This window comes from Felis catus, chromosome B3 (genome assembly GCF_018350175.1).
Source record: "Felis catus isolate Fca126 chromosome B3, F.catus_Fca126_mat1.0, whole genome shotgun sequence".
In the NCBI taxonomy this organism is placed as follows: Eukaryota; Metazoa; Chordata; class Mammalia; order Carnivora; family Felidae; genus Felis; species Felis catus.
In genome coordinates, this window is record NC_058373.1 from 133935434 (window position 1) to 133959074 (window position 23641).

Here is a 23641-nt window from a genome sequence, read left to right on the forward strand (position 1 = left end):
AGGAAAGCAACTTCTCAAGGAAAAAAGAAAGGTTCCCCTATCTTCTCTGCTCACTCTGCAGATGAAAAAATCTATGCTCAGAGAGGGCTCCCCATCTGCCCAAGGTCACATAGAGGGTATCGGTAGAGCCAGCCCTGAGCCCTGCTCCGATGAGCTAACTACCAGAGCAGGTTCCGGGTAGCTGGAACACGGGCCCCCACCGGACTGGAGAATTCTTCTGCCAGGGAAGAGACACTGTCAATGGTTACTTGTCTGTGCTGCGCACCTCCGGGATACCTAGAAGGTCATCGTCATTAGCAGATATGCAATTCATAAAGGTCAGGCCTAGACACTGTCACTTCAAGACTGGTACATTAATCTACCAACCACTACTCCAGGAAAATCTTCCTTGGGCTTCTACAGCCCTAATTATAACCGGGGAGGGGAGTTCGGTCGGTGATAAAAAGAAGGCATGTTAACTCCTGCTAAACCTCCACTATCGGCATACATACTGGTACATCCCTTTCCTTCTTAAAGCGATGCACGCACTGAATGTCTCCAGGTACTGGGCACTGCGGACGCCTGCGGGACAACAGCAAAGGGTCTGCACCTGCCAGAGGCCCCCTTGCCCCTGGAGGCTGCGCTTCCAGAAACCGGCCTGGAGTTCCTCGGGCGGCTCACGGACTTAATGAAGCCTGGCAAGTTCACCCCTCTCCTCCGACCCCTGACCTCGCGTGCAATCTCAGAACGACCCAAATGTCAGGGCCTGCCGCTCGAGTCCGCTGCCTGCCACAGGCCCGCGGAGGCGGGCAGGACCTGCGCGGAGACGGGACGCTGAGGCGCGCCCTGCGCATGCGCGGCCCCGGGAGCCCGGCAAGCACGCGGCTCCGGCGCCCCCTGGCGGCGGCGGCGGCCGGCTCGGCTTGGAAGCCCCGGCGCGGCCGCTGGCCGCCGTCCCTGTTGGAGTGGCCCGCGACAGAGCCTTGAGCAGGTGGCCTCGCTCGAGGCCGTCTGTGGAATTCCGGTTCTGGAACGTGCTCACCGAACCACAGAACTCTACTGCTTAAATAAGAACCCCGAGTGCTGTCTGTGCTGTGTTCAGGGAGATGGAAGTTTTCCAGAAGCTCCTGCAAAGTCGGCTTGGCAGCAAGGCAAGGCACCCCCAGGACCCCAGCGTGGACTCGGCCTCTTGACTGCGGCCTGGGCAGTCTCTGGAGGTGACCCGGGGGTCCCTACCCACACAATGGGCCAGCCCCAGTCTAGGAGGCAGGGGAAAAAGGGCCAGGGGCTGGAAGGGGGGACCCACCCTTCACCCCTCCTCTTAAATGGGGACCTTACCAGCTTCTATCTAACAGGGTTGCTGTGAGCATTAAGGGCGCTGAAGGGCAAGGGCTTAGAATGGTATTTAGAAGGAATCATCTTTAATGCTGTAATTACCATTAATAACCTGCTACTAGGATCCCAGAAGCCGGCACACAGTAGGCGCTCGCCGAAGCTGAGGCCCTCTCCCTGGCTAGCGAGGCAGCCGCGTACCCTGCAGGGCAGTTGCGGGCCTCTGCCTCGTTCAAGGCTCAGGGCCCTGGCCAGGGAGGCCCCGCCCGGGCCCCGCCCCACCTTGCCGCCCTTCTTCACCAGTCCCAGCGTGAGGGAGAGGCCGGGGAGCCCAATCCGACACCCTCCTTCTCCACAGAACAAGCTGTGCTCCGCTCCCGCCCCCACAGAGCTCGGAGCTTTCCAAATCTGGATGCTTTTTTCATTCCCGAAGCATCGGGAACATTTGGGGGAAGAAAATGAACACCAGACATGGTTTGGAAATGATGGAAGCCAAGAGATGGGCGGTGGCAGAGGGAGCACGGTCTCAGGCGTCAGGAGTCCTGGTTTTAAAATATTCAGCAGGAGTATGAACTAAATGATCTTTTAAAACCTGGCCAGCTTCGTACGCGCGTAGGCCCCAAAGAGATCCTAGCAGAAAGCACCCAAATCCCAAGAGTGAAAAATAGAGCAGCTATAGCACAGTGCAGGGGAGAAACCTGCATTAAGGACGTCCAAAGAGTCACTGGCTTTCAAAGAAAAGGAGCCATGGGAGAGAGGTTTCTAGAGCCCTACAACCTGAAACACAGTCCACAGCCTGGGACGAGCCGACCTGAAGCTGAATGTGGTAGAAGACGAGTTAGAGACACGATTCGTCTCGTCTCATGTCAGGCCCAAACCAGAATCTATTTTTATCTAGAATGGAGAGGATTTCAGAATACACTGGAAACACGGCACTTTTGGTTAAGCAACTTGTGTTACTTGGCTAGAGTTCACTTTCAGCGGTGCACCCCAGGGTTGACAGGGGAAACTGTTCAAAGAACCACCCCATCGCCAGTAGCCCTGTGTGGCAAGTACTGTCCCTTGCATGAATGTGGGGACACAAAACAAGCAGTTGGGACATGACATGCCCTCAGAGGCCACCCCGGAGCAGGCGCTCACATATTTGCTAGCTTAATGAGTTAAATATACAATCTAGTTTGAGAAAGGCAAGTGACAGGTGTGAAGTCATCAAACAAAAACTGAATGCCAAATTGGATGCTACTAACTATAAATAGAGGTAGAAGAGGAAGGAGGGACTGAAGTGGACAACAGAGCTGGAGAGATGGTCACTGACATGTCACCAGGGGTGGACTCCTCACAGGGAAAAGGAGGAGACCCTGGTTGGAGGGAGAAGACAAGTAGAGGTGGGGAGTGGGCCTGGCAGGGGTGAGGGCAGGTGGGCAGAACACGGCTGGGACAGACCAGGATATGGGGCTGCCCCAGCAAGACCAGGACAGAGCCTCCAGAATCTGGAAAACTGCTCGGCCCCGCCTAGACCTGCTTTGCTCAGCAGAAGCACTCATCAAGAACCTGAGCTTCAACAGTAAGGGAAAAGCTAACTTGGGGTGGGGGTGGGGGTGGGGGGCTCCACTCTTGATTACCTCAGTAACTTTCCATAGTTTTCAAACCTCAGACTGACTTGTCCTGACACTCAGGCCACTGTCTACTGACTGCTTTCACCACACTTTAACTTCAGCCTACTTAAGAATATAAATCTGCCACAAACGTGCAGTGCTGTGTTTTAGACCCTGTAGACCCCAGGGAAAAGCTCTGTGTCACCTGCCTCCCTCCTCCTCTCCTCCCAGAGCCCTGGTGAGCGCTCTGCCTGAAGGAAGAGCTTCTCTGGTACATCCCCAGGGCCCCCAGGGTTCCAGCTTCAGATCTTGCCTTTCCTCACTCTCTGTGTTCCTCCGAGTGAGCTTCAGCCACTGCTGGGTTGTGACCAAATTCTATACACAATCAGCTCCTAAATCCTGACCAACAAACCCGAAGCCTAAAGACCCCTGTGCTGAGCAAAGGCTCCAGAATTAGAACGGTTCCCTGGACAGCACCCCCTTGCGGTCACAGAGGTTATCGCCATGTTCCCCTCCAACCCAGTATCTTCCCCCGGCCTCCAAGGGAAGCTGGCTTCTCCTCCTGTAATCCTTAACCTGGTTCAACATCATTCTCTGCCCCGTGAGTGACGCTGAAAATCCCAGTCATCTTGACTCCTCCCTCAACCACCTTCCCACAGCAACTCCCCCCAACACACACGTCTCCGGGGCCTGCTGGAACCCGGGTTTTTGCAGTATCTGTCAGGATCCAGTAGGACAAGAGAATCACTCTAGTCCTTACAGATAAAAGAGATTTAAGGGGATGAAACAGATGAAAAGACAAACAGGAGGGTGTGGCATCCAGGAATTCTGAAACGTCAGGAGGCCACTGACATCCCGAGGGCCAGAAAGGACCGAGAAAGGAGATGGAGTTACGAGAGCCCAGAAGCTGGGGCTACTGGGTGGGAGACGCAACCCAGCAGAAGCTCCCCTGTGGGAGCCAAAACCCCCACAGCTGGGGCACCTGCTGTCAAAAGTGCTGCTGGAGGCAGACAGCAAGAGCGAGCGAGCAAGAGAGAAATACCCTGGCTTCTCTCTCCTCTTGCTCCCCAGTTTCCTGCCAATGCTTCCTGTTGGCCAAACCCAGGCAGCAACCAACTGACTAGGGGATCTTGGAAACAGCTGGCAGAAGTCAGGCGCCCTGGGATGTAGAGCAACAAGAGGGAAAAAGCCCGCAGCCAGTTCACCTCCCTGACCGGTCCCCTTCCCTATAATCTTTAATTCCTTCTAATCCATTCTCCGTTCCATGCCAGAAGGATCGTTCTTACTTATAAACTTAAGTTACTCTTGGTTGGCAGTTTCCTGGCAGGGCAAAAGAGGACTCCTCCCCCAGGCTGACTTTGTCAATCAACGGCAAATACAGGAAGTGCTGTTCCCTTGACCACACCGTAGACTGGGTGTACGGTGTACATAACATGGGGGCTGCTGCTGAAGGTATTACTCAACTTACTAGCTAAATATCATTCCTTTCTGACCAGGGTTGTTTGCCACGATCAAGAGGCTCGGGGCTCCAGTGAAAAAATGCCATGTCAAAGGAAGTGGAGAGCAAGTAAAGGCTAATTAAAATCTATTAAAACAGGGCACCTGGGGGGCTCAGGCGGGTAAGCATCTGACTTGGGCTCAGGTCATGATCTCACAATTGGTGAGCCTCAGCCCCGCTTTGGGTGAGCATGAGCCCTGCTTCGGGTGAGCCCCACTTCTCTCTCACTCTCTCTGCCCCTCATGGGATTCTCTCTCCATCTCCCTTTCTCTGCCTCTCGCTCACTTGCACCCTCTCTCTCTGGAAAAAAAAAATAATAATAATAAAATAAAATCATAAAAAATACATTTTAAATTTTAAAAATCTTTTAAAACTGTAGACTAGTAAGAGACGGAATTGAGAAATCAAAAAATTTCCTAGAAAGACAAACTCAAGCTCAGATGGCTTACCGGTGAATTCTACCAAATGCTTAAAAAATTAACACAATACTTGGCAAGCTCTTCCAAAGAGCAAAAGAGGAGGAACACTTCAAAACTGACTCTGCAACACCAGTGTTACCTTGATAACCAAAACCAGACAAAGACATCACCAAAAAAACTACACCAATATCCATTCTGAGTATAGAAGTGAAAATCCTGGACAAAATATTAGTGCATCAAACCCAGCAACATATAAAAGAGTGTATATATGCCCTAAGTGGGACTTATCCCAGGAATACAAGGCTGATTAGACATATGAAAATCAATGTAATACGCCACATTAGAAGAATAAAGCACAAAAATTTACATGATCATCTCACTAGAAAAAAGCATTTGACAAAACCTAACATTCTTTCATGATAAAAAACACTCAATGAACAGAAATAAAGGAAAACTTCTTCAATCTGATAAACGCCATCTATGAAAAACCCACAGCTAACATCATATCCAATGATGAAAGACTGTAAGCTTTTCCCTTATCTTAGAAGATCTCTGTTCTGGTCATTTGTATTAAACATTAGAATAGAGGTTGCAGCCAATGCAATTAAGCAGCAACAACAAAAGGCATCAGAGTGGAAAGGAAGTAGTAAAACTATCCTTTTTACAGGTGACATGATCCTGTCTAGAGAAAACCCTATAGAATCTGTACACACCAAAAAATTATTAGAGCTAAAAAAATCAGTTCAGCGAGGTTATAAGGTAAGAGATCAATATACAAAAAAAAACTTGTATTTTTTATACACTAGCAGTGAACAATCTGAAAATGAAATTAAGAAAACTATTTCAGTTATGATAGCATCAAAAAGAAGAAAATACTTAGGAATAAATTTAAGAAAAGGAATGGAAGTCACACTGAAAATTACAGAACACTTTTACAGTCAAATGTTCTACCACTGAGCTATACCCCCTACAGAACACTTTTGAAAGAAATTAAAGAAGACATTCTGTGTTCATTGACTGGAAGACAATATTAATCAGATGGCAATACTCGCCAAATTGATCTATAGGTTCAACGGAATCCTCAAATTCCCAGCAGTATTTTTTTTCCCCAGTAATTGACCACTTGATCCTAAAATGTATATGGAAATGTAAGGAACCCAGAAAAGCCAAAATAATCTTAAAACAGAACAAAGTTGGAAGACTCACGCTTCCATATCTCAAAACTTAATACAAAGCTACTGTAATAAAGACAGTGTGGTATTGGCGTAAGGACAGAAATATAAACAAATGGTGGACTAGAATTAAGAACCCAGAAATAAACCCTTACATTCACGTTCATCGATTTCAACAAAGATATCAAGACAACTCAATGAAAAATAGTCTTCTCAACAAATGCTGTGATAATAACTGCATATCCACATGCAACAGAATGAAGTTCTCATACCATACATAAAAATTAATTCAAAGTAGATTATAGATCTAAATCTAAGAGTTAAAACTGTAAACCTCTTAGAAGAAAACATAGGAATACATCTTTGTGACCTCAATTAAGTAGTGATTTCTTAGCTACAACACCAAAAACATAAAAGCAACCAAAAAAAAAAAAAAAAAGTAGAAGAAACACTGAACTTAATCAGAATTTAAATTTTTTAATGTTTATTTTTGAGAGAGAGAAAAAGAGAGAGTGTGCGGAAGAGGGGCAGAGAGAGAGGGAGAGACAGAATCCGAAGCAAACTCCAGGCTCCGAGCTGTCAGCACAGAGCCCGACGCGGGCTTGAACCCACAAACCGCAAGATCATGACCTGAGCCGAAAGTCCGACGCTTAACCAACTGAGCCACCCAGGCGTCCCAAACTTAATCAAAAATTTAAAACGTTTATGTTTTGGGGAGTGCCTTCGTGACATACCACTTCATACCCGCTAGGATGGCTATAATCAAAAGGACAGATTATAGAGTCAGCTTCACGGCGGACAAGTTGTAAAGCAACAGGAGCCTCTAGAGTAGTACAGCCGCTTCGGAAAATAGTTGCAGTTCCTTGAAGCGTGAAACCCAGAGTAGTCACATGATCCAGTCATTCCATTCCCAAGTGTATACCCAAGACACATGAAACTATACATGCCCCCCAAATTTTATGCACAAATGTTCACAGCAGCATTATTGATGATAGCCCCAAAGTGGAAACCACCTCTTGTCCATCAACTGATGCATGGATTAATAAAATGTGCAAAACGTGACATATCCATACAATGGAATATTATTTGGCCAAAATATGAACGAAGCACGGATTCATGCTACAACAGGGACAAACCCTGAAAACATGCTAAGAAGCCAGACACAAAACATCACATACTACATGACCCCGTTTGTATAAAATGCCAGAACAGGCAAATGTAGTGGAGACACAAAGTGGTTGACTTCGGCTGGGGGGATGTTAATTAGGCAATGGGAAGTGACACTGGTGATGGGGTGATGAATGCACAACTCTGAATGTACTAAAAACCACTGAACTTTAAAAGGTTGTATTTTATGGTATCTGAATTATATCTTAATAAATCTGGTTTTTTTTAAAAAGCTGTATTTGACCATATAAGCTAGACAAAAAAGCTAGACAAAGACCATATTTGTAATATGAAAAACTGAAACAATACAGATGTTCCATAGGAAAGTGGCTCAAAAATATCCCGTACGGCACACCACCAGGCCGTCATTAAAAACTTTTTTCAAAGATACTTAATGACCTGGAAAAATAATTATACATATACATATATACATATAGTGAAAAAGTAGACCATAAATAGTATATCTAGCATAATCCTAACTGTATTTAAAATAGCATAGGAGCGCCTGGGGTGGTTCAGTCACTTGAGCATCGACTCCTGATTTTGGCTTGGGTCATGATCCCAGGCACACGGGACTGAGCCCCACGTCAGGCTCCACACTGAGCACGGAGCCTGCTTGGGATTCTCTGTCTTTCCCTCTGCCCCTGTCCCTTGCTTGTGGGCTCTCTCTCTCTCAAAATAAAATTAAAAAGATTATATAAACATATTTTATATATTTTAAATATTAAATATATATAGATATAAATATAGATATAGATATTTAGATATAAAATATCTATATGTAGACACATATAAATTTAAAAATAGATATTTATATTATATATATATTATATGTAATATATATGTGTATATATGTACGTGTATATATATATATATATATATATATATATTTAGCAGTGGTCAACTAGCTTAAGTGCTAGCATGAGGACTGATTTTACTTTCTGCTTTACATTTTTCTTTATTTTCCAAACAGCCGGCACTCAACACACAACCAAAGAATCAAAGTTCATTTTTAGGTCAAAGGGGTTCTATTCAGTGTGGGCCAGAAGGAGAGGCAGCAGGTGCCCCACCCTATGGACAGAAAAGCACAAAGGTACAGCCCTCTGCAGAGCAGTCTGGAAATACTTCTCTTTTGACCCAGAAACTCCCCTTCTGGAAATCTCTCCCAGGGAAATCATTAAGGACAAGCACAAAGACCAGGCCGAGAGGGTGGTTCGTCACAGCTTTACGTGTAACAGTAAAAAGCTGAAAACAACCTACATGTCCAAAAATAGGGGCTTTTTAGTTAAATATATTATAGCTTGCCCATATAATGAAATGCTGTACAGCTGCTAAAAGTGTTTATGATCTGAAGTGGAAAAAGCAGGTCACAAAGCAGTATATGTGGTATAAACTCATTTTTATAAAAAAAAAAAAATCACACATGATAATTATAGAGATCTAAAAGTAAACGCACTAAAATGTTAACAGAGGTTGGCTCTGGATAGACCAAGTGATGGATATTTTTATGTTCTTTTGACTGGTCTGTATTTCTGATTTTTATATAATGCACATGTATGTTGTCTGTAACAAGAAGAACAGTAAAGTAAAATGATGGGGGAAGGGGCAGGAGGTCAAACACAGGGACAGCCAGAAGTCCCACCTCACTGCCCAAGGAAAGGAGCATGCTAGACAGGACCTTGGGGAGGGGAGGATGAGACCATCACAGCCACCCGTCGCCCCCAGCTGCAGGTGTATGTCCGACTACACAAATCTCCTTCTGTTGACCTCGGATTTATAGACTTCAAAGCATTTTCCCATTTTGCCTTAATCCAGCCTTCTCAGGACTCTCACCTGAATATTATTATCCCCATTTTGCAGGTAAAACGAGTAGGACTTAGACACTTAAATCAAATGGTTTAAGAATCACAGAACAGAATGAGGGGTTCGCAGGTTATCTGACGCCAGACCCTTGTCGACAACAACCCCACTCTAAATGAGTTTATGCTCCAGCTGAAAGGCAGCTCGATAAAGCGGAAAGAGTAGGGATTCTGGGGTCCACAGGCCTTGAGGTGAATCCCACTTCACCTCCGAAATTCAGCCTCTCAACTGCTCACAGGGAATGATAATCCCTGAGCACAGGACTGCTGCCAGAATGGGGTGCAGTCACACAGGTAAATCAGCAAGCATCACGCCTGCCTCTGGGCAGGGCTCGATAAATGCTAACCCACCGGGAACCCCCACCTCTCAGGGCAGCCAAGCCCTGAGGTAGCTCCTGCTAGTAGAAAGACTTCCAGATGCGGGCCTAACGTTGGACTCGGTGAAGTTTCCACCGCCCCGCTCTGGCCCCATCCCCGAGGACAGAACAGAGAAGTCTTTCTCCCCCCAGGGGCCCTCCACCCCTGGAGACTGTTCTTTTCCAAAAAGCCCCATTCCTTCAGCGCTTACCCACCTGATATGGTCTGGTTGGAAGGCCCCTCCAGTCCAGTCCACAGAGACTCCGTCACAGAGCAGCCATGTGGCTCCTCTCATGTTCCTTCTACCCTGCAAGGACCGCTGCCAGGGAGAAAAGGCTGTTCAGGGCCCTGGGCCTCTTTGACGAGAGGACTCCTATTCAGAAGAGCCACACTATGGACTTCTATCATAGAAGTCTGATTCTCCCGGTGGGACCACCCCTCCTCATCACGGCCTTCATGCAAGGCCTAAGCCAGTCCCTGGGCACGATTCTGGCCCCTGTAACTATATCAGGGATGGGAATGTGATCCACCAGGGCCAAGGAGACACAGTGAGAATGTGGCCGAGGTTTCTGAGACTTACACCTAAGAGAATCAAGAATCTGGAGCCGCCCCAGCCGCCTGGAGCCTGGAATGGGAACCAACACAGAGGACGGTAAGCTGAGAAATGGAGAGAAAGCACCTATCTCTGAGGCCTGAAGGCGGCTGCCTCTGAGGTCGGCCTGGGTTGGGTTTTCTTTCACCGACAACTGGAAGTTGTCTTTCAGAAGACACAGATCTTAGCAGAACTTCAAAATGAGCCTCCAGCTTGGCTCGGGGCCTCACCTCCCCTTACACTGCTTCCCCTCTGCGTGTCCCTGGGGGCAGGGGCTTGGCCCCACCTCCCAAAAGCCTTGTGGGGTGGAGTTCGAGTTGCTGACTAGGATTTGCACTGCCGCCTCCCATCCTCTCTGTGAACAAAACACATTCGTTTACCGCTGGGGCGGGATAGAGCAGAGGACAGGGACCCTCTGCCACCGGTCTGCCCCCTCCCTACTCCCATGTCCCCGGTGACCATCACATCTCTTCGGTGACACTCTCTCCCACCAAGTACACGAGTGGCCTCACCCCAAGCCCTGGTCACTGCCCCTGTGCCTGAGGCCGAGCAAAGGGCTCAGAAGACTTCAGCCCCCCGGCCTGAAGAGGGCAGGGGGCCCCCTACATGAGTGTGACCGCGGACGCCTTCGGCACTGGCAGGGCATGGCCAGCCTACAGCCAACCCACCACACCCGGGCTGCCCCGGGACCAGCAAACTAACATCTCCAAGGATGGAGCCCGCAGCATCCTGAAAGCTGAAAGCCCCCAGTGAACATGTTTCCACTTTCCTGGGGGAAGCTGGGGCTGCTCCTGGGAGCCAATATTCCACGATGGGAAAACACGCTTCGAAGCAGAAAAGTAAACCACCGTGTAGGAAACGAATGCCTCAAGTCACCTGGTCGAGGGTCTGGCCTCGCCTTGACATACAGTGCTGTTAGAATCAGCCCCTAGGGAGAAGAGCCGATATGCCTTCGTTCTGTATCTTTTACATTCCACAGAGGCAACCCCTGCTTAACACGGCAGCCTTTTGGGGGGTATGACGGTCCTCAAGCCATCACCACCCACCGTCTGAAGAATTTCCAACTCAACTTGTTCCAAGCCTTTTTCCATGCCACCCAGATGCCCAGGACTGAGCCAAGTGTGGAGAAGTCACACCCGAGCAACACTTGATAAAAAGCCCCTCATCAATGGACTGCATCTGTTATGCTGACTTATCTAAATTGTGCTCTCGTAGGAGGCCCACAGGGGACAGTGGGCAATCCCCAGGTGCCTCTTCCGAAAACATTCGTAGAGAATGTTTAAGTCTCTTGGCCTAACAACCGCTTATGCTGAGCTGAAGTCTGCGGGTGTGTGAAGACACTGGGTTTCAAGCTGGGGAGAACAGGGCTGGGATCCAAACCTTTTGGAGACGGGTTCTCTATTTACAGACTAGTGCTTATCAGTTACGGAAGACAGGTGGTGCTTCTGGAAAGCCTCTCTTGAGAGCTCCCTTGCCCCTTCGTACTGCCCACTGCAGAAGGCAGGTGTCTTCGTTCCTTCCCGGACGCTGACCCCTGAGATGGAGACACTCAGAACGCACACGGACAGTCGAAAGAGAACCCTAGGGCCAGCTTTACTGGAGGCAGGCAAAAGAGGATGTAACACTTTCCAAGGGGAAGTCATTACATGATTCTCATGCTATTCGTCACACCTGCGCTTCTGGGAAGACCAAGGGGTCCACGAGCTCTGCAGATTCTAGAGAAGGGGAGCTCTTTAGGGATCAGCCTCCGACCTTCGACCTCCGGTCAGGAAGGGGTGTCCAATCAGAAGAGACAAGCCCTCCTCCTGGGAGCCGAACCAAGAGATGGTTTCTCCTCAGCTATCTCTCCTCTCATCAGCCAACGTATTTAGCAAGTTCCTTACGAAGACAGCTGTCAGATGACTGTGTGAATTGTTCGTGCCTCTTACAGGAACACTACTTGAATCAACTGATCCATTCCAAGGTGAATGGTCCTTTGTGATAAAACCATGAATGTGGGCCCAATTCCAAAGACCTCTAACCCTCTGGGTCAGCCTTGGGCAAGACTGGTGAGGGGCAAATGGACTAGTCTTGGGCCCCACCCTCGAGCAATCCCCTTAGGGTAACCTCTCCATCTGCCCCTGGCCACTGGGTACTGCCCTCCTCCAACACCATCAACACCTTTTCCTCTTTGTGGGGCACTCCAGGCCTCAGATCTTTGGCTGGATCTGCCCCTAGAGATTTCCCTCTAAATATACTGTTCCCAGGTCCCACTCCTGGGCCCAAACCCTCTGCCAGACAAGGCAGATATACTAAAGCAACGATTCCCTCTCTCCATAGCTGGATGCTACCTGGGGCTTCTGGAGAGGTCTATCCATCTGAGGTCACACCCAAGAACAAAAATAGCTAAACTTTGTTGCTCTGCCAGGTGCTGTGCTAAGAGCTTTACAGGTATTCACTCTTTCCCTACGATAACCCTACAATGCAGATACTATTATTATCTCTATTTTATAGAGGAAAAAAACGGAGCCCCAGTGACGTGAAAGCAACTTGCCAAAGATCTTATAGCTGATAAGAGACAAAGCTGGAGATCAGATCTGGGCAGTCGGGCTTCAAAAGCCCCAGGCTCTTAACCAACGCATGGGAGGAACAATTTGAAACCAGGAGCAAAGGAGGAAGAGAGAATGTGGCTCCAGAGAGCTCCCCCACAGCGTGCCACCTTCTCTACCTGGGCACAGAGGCCGTGCAGCCTGATGGGCAGGTTTCCTACCTCATCCTGGCCCTCCCTCCAGTTTCCTGGGTGTCATCAGGCAAGTCCCTGAGCCACTCTGGCACAGTCTCCCCCACTGGAACACAGAACATTTGTATGAGGGCCCCGTTTGCCCTTTGCAATCAATCCTTCTCTGCCTGATACCACGCAATCTAGAAAGGAAGTGTAATACCACGCCGGATATGTCTCCGGGTCCATGATGTCCCTCCTCTTGGGCACCAAAGCCTCAGTCTTGCACGTCCCCTTCCATTCACCCGAGAGCAGGCTACTTCTTTCGGCCACTTCCAGCTGGGTGAGAGACCACACTCTACGGGACATGTCTAATCAGAGGCTGACATGTGCCCCTGGTCTTGTTTTTCCCAGGTGACTATGGTCCTATAGCAATGTCTCACGAATGGACTGTCAGCAGAAGCGAGGCGTGCTCCTTGTGCTCACCCAGACATCTCTCTCTCTTCCCCTTTGCGGGAGCTGCAACACATCAGCAAGCCGGCTTCAATCACAGAGATGAGGACGACACCCTAGTGCCGGGGGAGAAACGGTAACCTCAGGGAACACAGCTGCCCCACCGGCTGTGACCAGTTGGAATATTACAGGGCTTCTCTCACATGGGAGCCAGTGCATGTTTGGTCCCTGTAGGATGAAAGGGTACGTGCCAAGGCTGTCTATAAAGTCCACATCCAGGAAGGCAAGCCACTTCTAGCCTACACTGTCCCATCTGCAGAAAGTCACCCCGTGTCCAGCAGATCTAAGTCCCAAAATAGACAGTGGCCATGTGTCCACTGTTCCCAAGCCTTCCCGTTTGGGAAAGAAACATCTGTGGCCATTTGGTGTCCTGGAGATTTCACCTGAAACCTCAATCTGTATCCCAGAACAAAGATGTCTACTCACTGGATTAAACCAATGCTATCAGAAGCTAAAGTGTTTCTCAATTCTCTCTATTCCCACCCTCTATTTGTCTGCTTCGGTTTAAGAAATGAAGGAAGGAGTTAAGGGGATGCGGGGGAGGTGAGATCCACTTAGGAACTCTCTGATCATGGAAGTGAACTGAAACGTACAACCTTTTGGAAAGAGATCCATGTCCGGCTCTGTCATGGTGTGATGCCAGCATATGCTCTCATAGGTACTTCCCATGATTGCAAGGATATGACCCTGAATCACTAAAATATGCCCAATATGTTGCCTACAAACAAAACGCATCTCACTGTGACCGGCTATGAGCCAAGGCACCGAGAATCACCTGAGCTACACGACGGGCATCTCAGTAAAAATCCAAGCAAGGGAACTTTTATAAATTTCACTCAATAACTGAGCACCAATCATGTGCCAAATACCGTGGTAAGTGCTGAGGCTCGCAAACAAAGAGCTCTTCCTTCAGACGAATTCGTGGACTGGTGGGGGTGTCTGATAATAGGACAGCTAACACTACTATGATTTTCAGGCAGTCTGCTAATCTACCACGCAAAGACAGCAGTGAACCTGATTAACTCTGAATGTGTGAGTCCCAGAAGGGGTCAGAGAAGATGTGAGGTGTGAGCTTGAAGCACAAAATCTACAGGTAAAACTCTAGGCAAGGAGAAGGAATTAAGGTGGAGGAACAAGGAAGGTGAGTCTGCAAAGAGGGGTGTATATACAAATCACGGGTATTCTCCAGTGATCTGAATGTCTTCTACATGAGGAGACCTTACCTGGCCCAAGCATCCTCTGACCCACATGCCAGTAGAGCAGCATGATTAAGAACACGGGCTCTGGAGCTGCACACGCTTCAGACTGAGTCCCCCTTCTGCCGCTCAGTAGGAGAGCATGGGCTCCAGCACCGGTCTCTGCGCTCAAGTCTTAGCTCAGCCACTTCCTGGCTTTGGGACCCTGGGCAGCTTATCTAACCTCCCTGTGCCTCAGTTTTCTCATCTGTAAAATGGAAAGAATAACAGAGCCTACCTCATAGGGTGGTTGTGAAGACTGGCTGATACCCAAATGAGGGGCACAGAGCCTGGCACAAGTAGGCATCGGTAACATTCCAGTAACCTCGCCCAGTCTCACTTCCTTGGTCTGTAAATTAGAGGTTTGCAGGATTTAAGAGACACTAAAGCCCTAACTGATAACTGAATGATGTTGGCTTCTGATTCCCAATAAGCCAAGGCTAACATCAGCCCGTCAGGGGAAGCACTCCCAGCAATGGCTGGAGAAGCAGGTGTGGAAGTTCATGGACATTTCCAGGCTCTGGCTGGCAGCCCGGCTCAAATCAGGCCTCCGGAAGCCATGGACCAGTTTAGGTGACCTGTGAAAGGCCAATTCCTCCACCTCCAGCAGCACGCAGGTGGCACAGGGGAGGGGTGTCCCAGGGGCTGCTGTGCTCAGCTCCAGCCAGGGCCTGCCCGGGGGCAGTGAGGGGACCGCTCGTTCCTTCTTCCCAACAGAGCTGGAATTGACTGGATGGTCCCAATCTGGAAATGTCAGCAGCTAATTCAAAAGCACGGGAAACACGGAGCTGACCACACCAACCCCGTCTCCAGGGCCTGCAGGTTAGCGGTTCGCACGGAGCGGTGAGTCCTCCGTATATTTTGCGTTCACCAAACATTTGTCCACAATCTCTCCTAAAAACTTCTCAAGGACCTTGATGAAGAAAGAAGAACCAAAGAGTATTGCTACACAGAGTTAAGACCAAGAGCCTCTTGAACTCCTCAGAGAAACTGGCCTGTCTTTGGGCATCTCCATGAACTAAAGGGGCAACTTTTCTGCCACTCATAGTCACTTCTTGTGGTCCCTCCTTTAAACACTTAGCTTGTAAGCCAAGAGTTGTATCATGTTCATTATGCGCCAGGCACTGTTTTAAGCATTTTCTATATACTATCTCATGTAATCCTCATGACAACCCAAGGAGAGCTTGACAGATGGGGAAACTGAGGTACAGAGCCATTAAGAATATTTGCACAAGGGCGCAGAGCCAGTACATGATGGAGGCAGGCATTGGACCCAGAAAGATGGCTAAGCGCTGGTGGTCCACGCTGCCTCTCACGTGGCCGACGCGGGTTCTCAGGGCTGGGGGCCTCCACTGGCAAAAGTGACCCTTCCCTCTCCCATCCACGTGTGACACTGAATGTACCCACGGAAGTCAGAAGCTAGCCAGGGCCCGGTCTCCCGTGAGCCGGGCAGCGTGTCTCAAGAGCCAAGTGCCTCAGGGTGCCTGGGTGGCTCCGTCGGTTAAGTGACCCGATTTCAGTTCAGGTCATGATCTCAGGGTTCATGGGTCTGAGCCTCACATCAGGCTCTGTGCTGACAGCTCAGAGCCTGGAGCCTGCTTGGGATTCTGTGTCTCCGTCTCTCTCTCTGCCGCGTGCACTCTCTCTCTCTCTCTCTCTCTCTCTCTCTCACACACACACACACACACACACACACACACACACACAAATAAATAAACATTAAGAAAATTTCTTTTAAAAAAGAGCCAAGTACCTCAGCACCATGGCTAGGGGCCCCCTGCTCACCACATGTCACCCAGGGCAACTCAGGGACCAAGTCTTCTGTCCTCCTTGCCCACCTGCAGCCACGAGTCTCTGCTGGCAGTGCCACCTGTGGATGGTCTGCCCCCCCAGCCTGTCTTGGAGCCAATGCGAGCACCTGAGCTGTTGCTGCGAAGCAGGCCTCAGAGCCATCCCCCACCCCCAGCTAGCAAACACCCCTGGCTAAATCCACCAGCCCCCAGGGGACTGGAAACTGCCAGAGGAAGCTCTGTTCTCACTGGAGAAGATCGTTCCTGGCCCCAAATCACACACGAGCTCCCATAAGCCTAAGCCACGTGAGGTGATGTGAGGTGACGGAGTGGGCACCACGAAGAAGGGGGCAGCAAACCACCAAACGCCCTGGCCAGACAGACGGCATCCTTTCCCAGCCCACACGGATGTAGAGAAGATTAAGTAGATGAACCTGGCAGTACTCGAGGCTCCCCAGGGAACTGGGCGACTATGTCACCCCTGTCACAAAGCTCATAAGTGTGCCTCGGGCCAGGTCTTTAATATCGCATAGGACAACCAGTCAGACAGCCAGCAGCACACAGATGACCGGCTCGCCGCCGTTCTGGTGGCCCCTGTGCCCAGCCACAGTCCATGACATGCACGGTTTGGACGGTAGGTGGCAGGAGGGAGAGGAGCAGCTTCAAATGGTCCCTTTCCTCCCAAGACCTTTGGAATTCAAAGTGTCCCTCCTCCTCCAGGAAGCCTTCCTGGCCCTGTGGGTCCGTGCGACCTCTGTTGTCTCCAAAAAGCTGTTAGCTGTGCCCGACTTTTACCGTTTGCTCCTTGTTTGGCGCTGATCTTTTAAAATGTTATTTAATAAGCATTTCATAGGCCAGGTACTGTGGTGCTTTGCATACATTATTTGACTGAATCCTTAGAATACATCTGTGAAGCGAATATGATCATACCCATTTCACAGATGAGGAAGTAGCAGCTTGGAAAGGTCAAATAATGTATGTGTCCTGCCTCTGGCATTTTTCCCTCTCTGAGACTGCATTCTCACACATTTGGTTACAAACTCCTTCCTGGCAACTGGGGTGATTTATACTTGCTTCTACCCCCACAGCCCCCAGGCACACAGCTAAACACTGGACGACTGACTGTGCCAGGGATGGCCATCCGCAGGGACCGATCAGCCTTAATTAGCCCAGAGGCGGCATCAATGAATACGACTGGTCGGCCACGTGGCCACGTGGCCCTATGACAAGACTCCCTGCATGTGCTGTGCAGGATCCCCCATTACCCCATAAACCCCTGCTTTCCTTGCAGATTAGTTATCAGCACCCTTTCCGTGTTTGGCCTTTCCTTGTTTTGGTGAGAACTGCAGACCGGAGGCTCTGAGGAAGCAGAGTGTGGCTGGGCCTGAACTATGCAATGCACGTGGTGGGCTCCACCCCGAGGCCTTGCTGGGGACTGCCAGTCCAGGGCACGGGTCAGCCTGCAGGCTCCACGCAGGGCAGCGTGGCCCCGGGGGACGGCCTCCGGGGAACGGCCTCCGGGGAGGGAAGGCGCGGGCTCACCTTTGGTAGCGTAGGCTTCCGCAATCAGGCGCAGCCTGTAAGGAGGGACGGCGGTCAGCGGCAGATCATCGAGGCCCCCGCGGGCATAGATGTTGAGAGCCTCCTTATAATCTCCTTCCACGTAATTCAACTTGGCCATGATCAGACTGGATTCTTGTAGGAACTCTGACTAGAAGGAAAAGGAGAGAGAAACATTTTCCGACGATGCTCTGAGTCACGCTCCCTCGGGGGCCCTCCACCTGCTGCTGCAAAGCCTTGAGGCTCTCTACACAGAACCCACACTTGAACGTGCACAGCACGACGGCCCCGAAGTGGAAACAACCCAAATGCCCATCGACTGAGGAACGGATAAGGAAAATGTGGACTAGCCTCGCGGTGGAATAATCCTCAGCCAGAGTGAGAAATGAAGTACTGGCCCACGCCACAGCACAGATGAACCTCAGAAACCTTACGGCAAGTGAAAAAGCCAATCGCAAATGGCTACATATTTAATGCTTCCATTTATATGAAATGGCCTGAATGGTCAAACCTATAGAGGCAGGAGGTAGATTACCGTTTGCCTGGGGCCGGTGGGTGGGAGGATGGCAGGTGACTGCTAATGGGTACGGGTTTATTTTGGGGGGTGTTGAAAATGTTCTAAACTGAGGGTAATGACTGCACGAGTCTCTGAATATACAAAAAAAACCCCACTGAATCGGACATTTTAAATGGGAGAATTATATGGCACATGAATTACATTTCAATAAAGCTGCTGTAAAACAAAACAAAACAAAACAGAACACTGAGGCTCCCCTCCGGCCCCTGTGCTTGGCTATGCTGGGCCCAGAATGGAAGGGACACTTTATGAACAAAAACATACAAGCACCTGTCTCAAAAAAGGACATCCGGGTAGGTCCTGCCCATTGCACAGGGGGTATGCCACCAGACCGTAACCCAAAGGACTCCAGGAGAGAGGCTTTCTAAATTGGTGCAGGGCACCTGGGTGACTCAGTTGGTTAAGCGTCTGACTCTTGATTTTGGCTCAGGTCATGATCCCACAGTTCATGGGATCAAGCCCTATGTCAGGCTCTGTGCTGACAATGCAGGGCCTGCTTAGGATTCTCTCTCTCCGTCTCTCTGCCCCTACCCCCTGCATGTGCATGCGTGTTCTCTCTCTCTCTCTCTCTCTCTCTCTCTCTCTCTCTCTCTCTCTCCCCCCAAAATAAATAAATAAACATTTTAAAATAATAATAGACAAATTAGTGCAAAACCCAGGACTTCTCTTTCCAGGGGCAAACTTCTCCCACTGAGCCATTCTTCTTGTCAAGGTGACTGAGCCCTCGTCCCCTCCACAGAGGCTGCAAGCTCTAACAGTCATCTGATGGGCCCTCGTTCCTCTCCAGGCAGGAGCACTTGGCTCCCCCAGTCCACACCCACCTCACCCCCGCCCTTCTTCCAGGCCACCGCTCCTCAGTAGGAAAAGAAGAGACGACCCAGCCACCTATAGAAGGAAGCAGATTTATACCCTGGCGCAGGCCCTCTCCCTGGAACCCAAGCTACGCGAGGCTAGCTTCGCCAGCATACAGGAGCTCGCCAGGAAGCTGCACTGTCCCGCAGCCTGCAGCTGGGAGGGGGTGGGCAATGCACAGGTCACCTGCCAGAGCATGGCAAAGCAGCTGTCCGCCAGGATGGTCAGCTTCCAGGCATTTCTTTCTTTTTTCTTCGAGTACAGTTGGCACACAATGTTACATTAGTTTCCGGTGCATAACATGGTGATTGGACAACTCCGTAAGCTAGGCTGTGCTCACCACAAGTGTAACTACCGTCTGTCACCAGAGGATGCTCTTAGGATACCATTAATGTGTTCCCCAGGCTGTGCCTTTTACCCCCATGACTTCTTCAGCCCAAAACTGCAAGCTTGTATCTCCCGCTCCCCTTCACCCAATTTTACCCACCTCTCCCTCCCCTCCCCTCTGGCACCCATCAGTTTGTTCTCGGTATTTATGAGTCTGTTTCTACTTTTTGTTTATCTGTTTACTCATTTGTTGTTTTTTAGATTCCACATATAAGTGAAATCATAACGTTATTTCTCGAAAGGGAACAGGGGCAACAGGCAGCACTGGAGAGATGGCAAAATGGGCACAGGAAGTGAAGGGAACAAAGGGGTTTCTTTTTCATTTAAGTTCACTATTATCCTTTTTTAAGTAGGCTCCACGCCCAATGTGGGGCTTGAACCCACAACCCTGAGATCAAGAGTGTCATGCTCTAGGGGCGCCTGGGTGGCTCCGTCGGTTGAGCGTCCGACTTCGGCTCAGGTCATGATCTCACGGTCTGTGAGTTCGAGCCCCGAGCCAGGCTCTGTGCTGACAGCTCGGAGCCTGGAGCCTGCTTCGGATTCTGTGTCTCCCTCTTGCTCTGACCCTCCCCTATTCATGCTCTGTATCTCTCTGTCTCAAAAATAAACGTTAAAAAAAAATTTTAAAAAAAAAGGGAACAAAAGAGTTTTAAGTGGGGGCAGTCGGGGGGGGGGGCACCAATGCAAGAAATTAGAATTACATCTGCAAACGCAGAAATCAAAGCAGACTTAAGAGAAAAAGAGCGATAACAAAAGCACCCACCGCTGGGTTCTCCACCCAGAGGAAAGGCTTCCTGGCCGACTAGGCTGTGTCTTCCTTCCTACCTCAAGCCCTCCGGCCCGAGACCACTGGCTTAAAAGCAAGGGGGAGGGGCGGCGGAAGCTGGTGTCTAAGAGGCTTAGCGCTTCATCCTGGGACAATGAAAAGGTTCTGGAGACGGCTGGTGGAGACGGTTGCACAACAGTGTGAATGCACTCCATGCCACTGAAACTGTATACTGAAAAATGGCTATAACGCTAAATTTTGTGTTATGTATTTTTTACCAACAGAAAAAGATTTTTAATATTCAGCTTGAAAAAAGTGTAAGTTTTTTTTTTTTTTTTTCGAAAAGAAAAGTAGACTACGAGGCCAGATGGAAAAGATCTAGGAGCCTGAAGAGAATTACAAGCGGAAAGGCACAGTTTAGATGCAGGGAACAGCCTTGCTGGGTGAGTCCAATCGGCCACAGGCGGACGGAGAGCACCTCCCCCACGGTGTTCGGGCGTGGCCTTGCCCTTGATAAACACAGTTCTCTTGACTTGAATCAGAAGCAGGGCTCCTGACTCCCAGGTCAGGCTCTTTCCGCCACGCCACATCGCCCCCTTGCTCTGGTCCTTCCTGCCTCAGTCCACGTGTCTTTTGTGGGTACCTTGTCTGCACTGGGCTTTAGCAAGCTCCCAACCAGGAGACAAACCGATGTAAGGTCAAGAAGAGAGGAAGTTTCCCGTACAAAAGTTGTGTGACTCTGGAACACTCTGTATAGGGTAGAGGAAGCTACGAAATGGTAGGAGGAGAACATTCCTCCAGGTAGAACCAGTAAAACAGCAACAAATGACAGGTCCCTGGTGCTGTGTGCCTGTGAAAGAACTTCCACGTCCGGGCCTCAAAACAACCCTGAGCTAACTATATGCTTACAGATGAGCAGCGTGAAGCTCAGAGAGGTTAAGTAACTTTGCCGAGTCACACAGCTTATAAATCCAGAACTGGAACACAAACTCAGGCATTCTAACTTGAAATTCCGTGTTCTTACCACTACACTGGGTTGTCGAGGGTGGAGAGCAAAACCCAGCAGCACCTGGTAACACAAAAGGTCAACTTTTCACCATGAAGTTAGGGGTCTGGAAGGGGGGAAAGAAACTAGCCAGATGTCAGGCCTGGAGCGGGATCCTCAGCCTTTCTCCCCTAACACACAGCCACATCCTCTTGGAGTAGTACTTGAATCTGACGGCTGCCACTGTGAAGCGTGGCCCCTCGTGTCCACTGTCCTTCTACCCCTTCGCACTGATGAACACCTGCTAGTATCATGAGCTGACTTTGAAGAAAAGTGTATCGTGGCCCCTGGAAAGCAACAAGGAAAGAGAGAACATGTGTTTTTAAAGCCCCACCTGCAGCACCAAGTGCTTACTAAACTGAACTTCCTATATTAAAGTGAACGCTCTCAAGTCAGCCTCTGAGGGGCCTGGGGCTATGTCCACTGGAGACAGACATACACAAAGGCCATTTTGAAAGGAGGCTTTCTGCCAGGGTTTCCAGAAGCCTGCAGCCACATAACTGATGAACACTAACACTCACATATTCAAACGCTGCCCACGCCCTCAACTGCTCCGGGGCCAAGGAGGTGATCAGATAACAGGGAGGAAGGACATCTCAGAATGAAAGCTCGCAGGCTTGGAATATACTGGAGCTGGGAGGGTCCAAGCTCACCCCTCCAACAGCCAACCCCTTTCAAACCAAGAGAAGCTAAGCCCCAGGGAGGGAAATGATCTCCTTGGGGCCACACACACAGCAATTTGGGAATAGGCACAGGTTTCCAAAACAGATACAGAAGGTAAAGTCGAGGAAAACATGGCCTCTTGGGGTGGGGGGGAGGGGATGTACACAAACAGGAGAGTAAAGTCCCAGAGGATTTGGAGACAGGAAGTAAAGAAAAGGGAAAGAGAAATCATCCAGGTCACAAGCAAAGAGATACAACTCAACAACAACAAAAACCCAACCTGAATAAAAGCTGGCCAGCGCACTTGAATAGATATTTCTCCAGAGACCTACAGATGGCCATGAGCACATGACAAGATGCTCAACATCACTGATCATTAGGGAAATACAAATCAAAACCACAATGAGATACCACCTCAAAAGTATTAGGATGGCTACTATCCAAAAACAACACCACACACACACACACACACACACACACACACACACACACAAATACAAAATGCTGGCAAGAATGTTGTGAAATTGGAACTCAGTGTTGGTGAGAATGTAAAATGTAAAATAGTGCAGCTGCTGGGGAAAACAGTGTAACAGTATGGAGGTTCCTCAAAAAATTAAACCTAGAATTAGCATATGATTCAGCAATCCCACTTCTGGGTATATGCCCAAAAGAATTGAAAGCAAGATCTTGAAGAGATATCTGTAAACCCATGTGTATATCAGCATTATTCAAACTACCAAAAGGTAAAAGCAACATCAGTGTCCACTGATTGATGGATGAATAAACACAACGCAGCTTAAACACACAGCAGAGTATTATTCAGCCTTAAAGGGGAAGGAAATTCTGATATGTGCTACGACATGGATGAACCTCGAGGACATAATATGAATAAAATAAGCAAGTCATAAAAAAACCGAATACTATACAATTCCACTTCTATAACGGATCTGCAGCAGGAAATATCACAGAGACAGAAAGCAGAATGGGGGTTGCCAGGAGCGGGGAGAGGGGGGCATGGAGAGTTAGAGGGTAATGCGTAGTTTCACTTTGCGATGATGAAACAGTTCTGGAGCTGTGATAACAGTGAGCGGGACACAAGAGCACAACGGCGGCTAGAGAAGATGATGGGAACGGGCTAGGTACGGGCAGCAGCCTGCAGAAGCGATAAGAGCCAGCCTTCGGGGCCACGGAGTGTGCAGAGCCCCGCAAGCGAGGTAACGGTGGGGAGGGAGGAGGGGGAGTGAAATCCAGATGAAGGGAGATTCAAAGGAAGCAAGAAAGGACTGTGGTGAGAGGGAGAGGGCAAGCTGGGTGCAGAGACCAGAAGACAGAGCAGGCGGACAGCAGAAGGGTAGCGCTTCAGGGTTCTGTGCCGTGAGGAACAGGTCATTGCTCAGGCAGAGGGCAGTTCCTGTCCTGGCTCCTTCCCACACCAAGGTACCAGGCCTGCGGTCACCAGCAGGGGCCCCACACAGTTCTCAGGACGTGCGTGTCTCGGGCAGGAACTGGCGGTAAAGGGCACTCCTGATCAACTCCTCTCCTCCCTACAGTGGGCCAAGGTGGCAGGTTGAGCTCTGGGCCTCAG

General features: G+C 49.6%; 1 protein-coding gene and 1 long non-coding RNA gene across 12 annotated transcripts in view; one reads left to right on the forward strand and one right to left on the reverse strand.

Annotated features, from left to right (window-relative positions):
- The window catches only part of TTC7B (tetratricopeptide repeat domain 7B), a 255087-nt gene that overhangs the window by 207430 nt on the left and 24016 nt on the right, over nucleotides 1–23641 (reverse strand). For 10 of the 11 annotated variants that reach the window (XM_045060370.1, XM_045060371.1, XM_023255949.2 and 7 more), the window contains exon 3: nucleotides 17749–17917. In XM_045060370.1, coding sequence (XP_044916305.1) covers nucleotides 17749–17917 — 169 coding nt within the window. The remainder of the gene's footprint in view (nucleotides 1–17748; nucleotides 17918–23641) is intronic. The other variant, XM_045060376.1, reaches the window with a different exon arrangement.
- LOC123386179 lies at nucleotides 917–13631 on the forward strand. Its single transcript, XR_006599919.1, has 2 exons — nucleotides 917–1196; nucleotides 12464–13631. It is a non-coding gene; the product is annotated as an uncharacterized LOC123386179 (long non-coding RNA).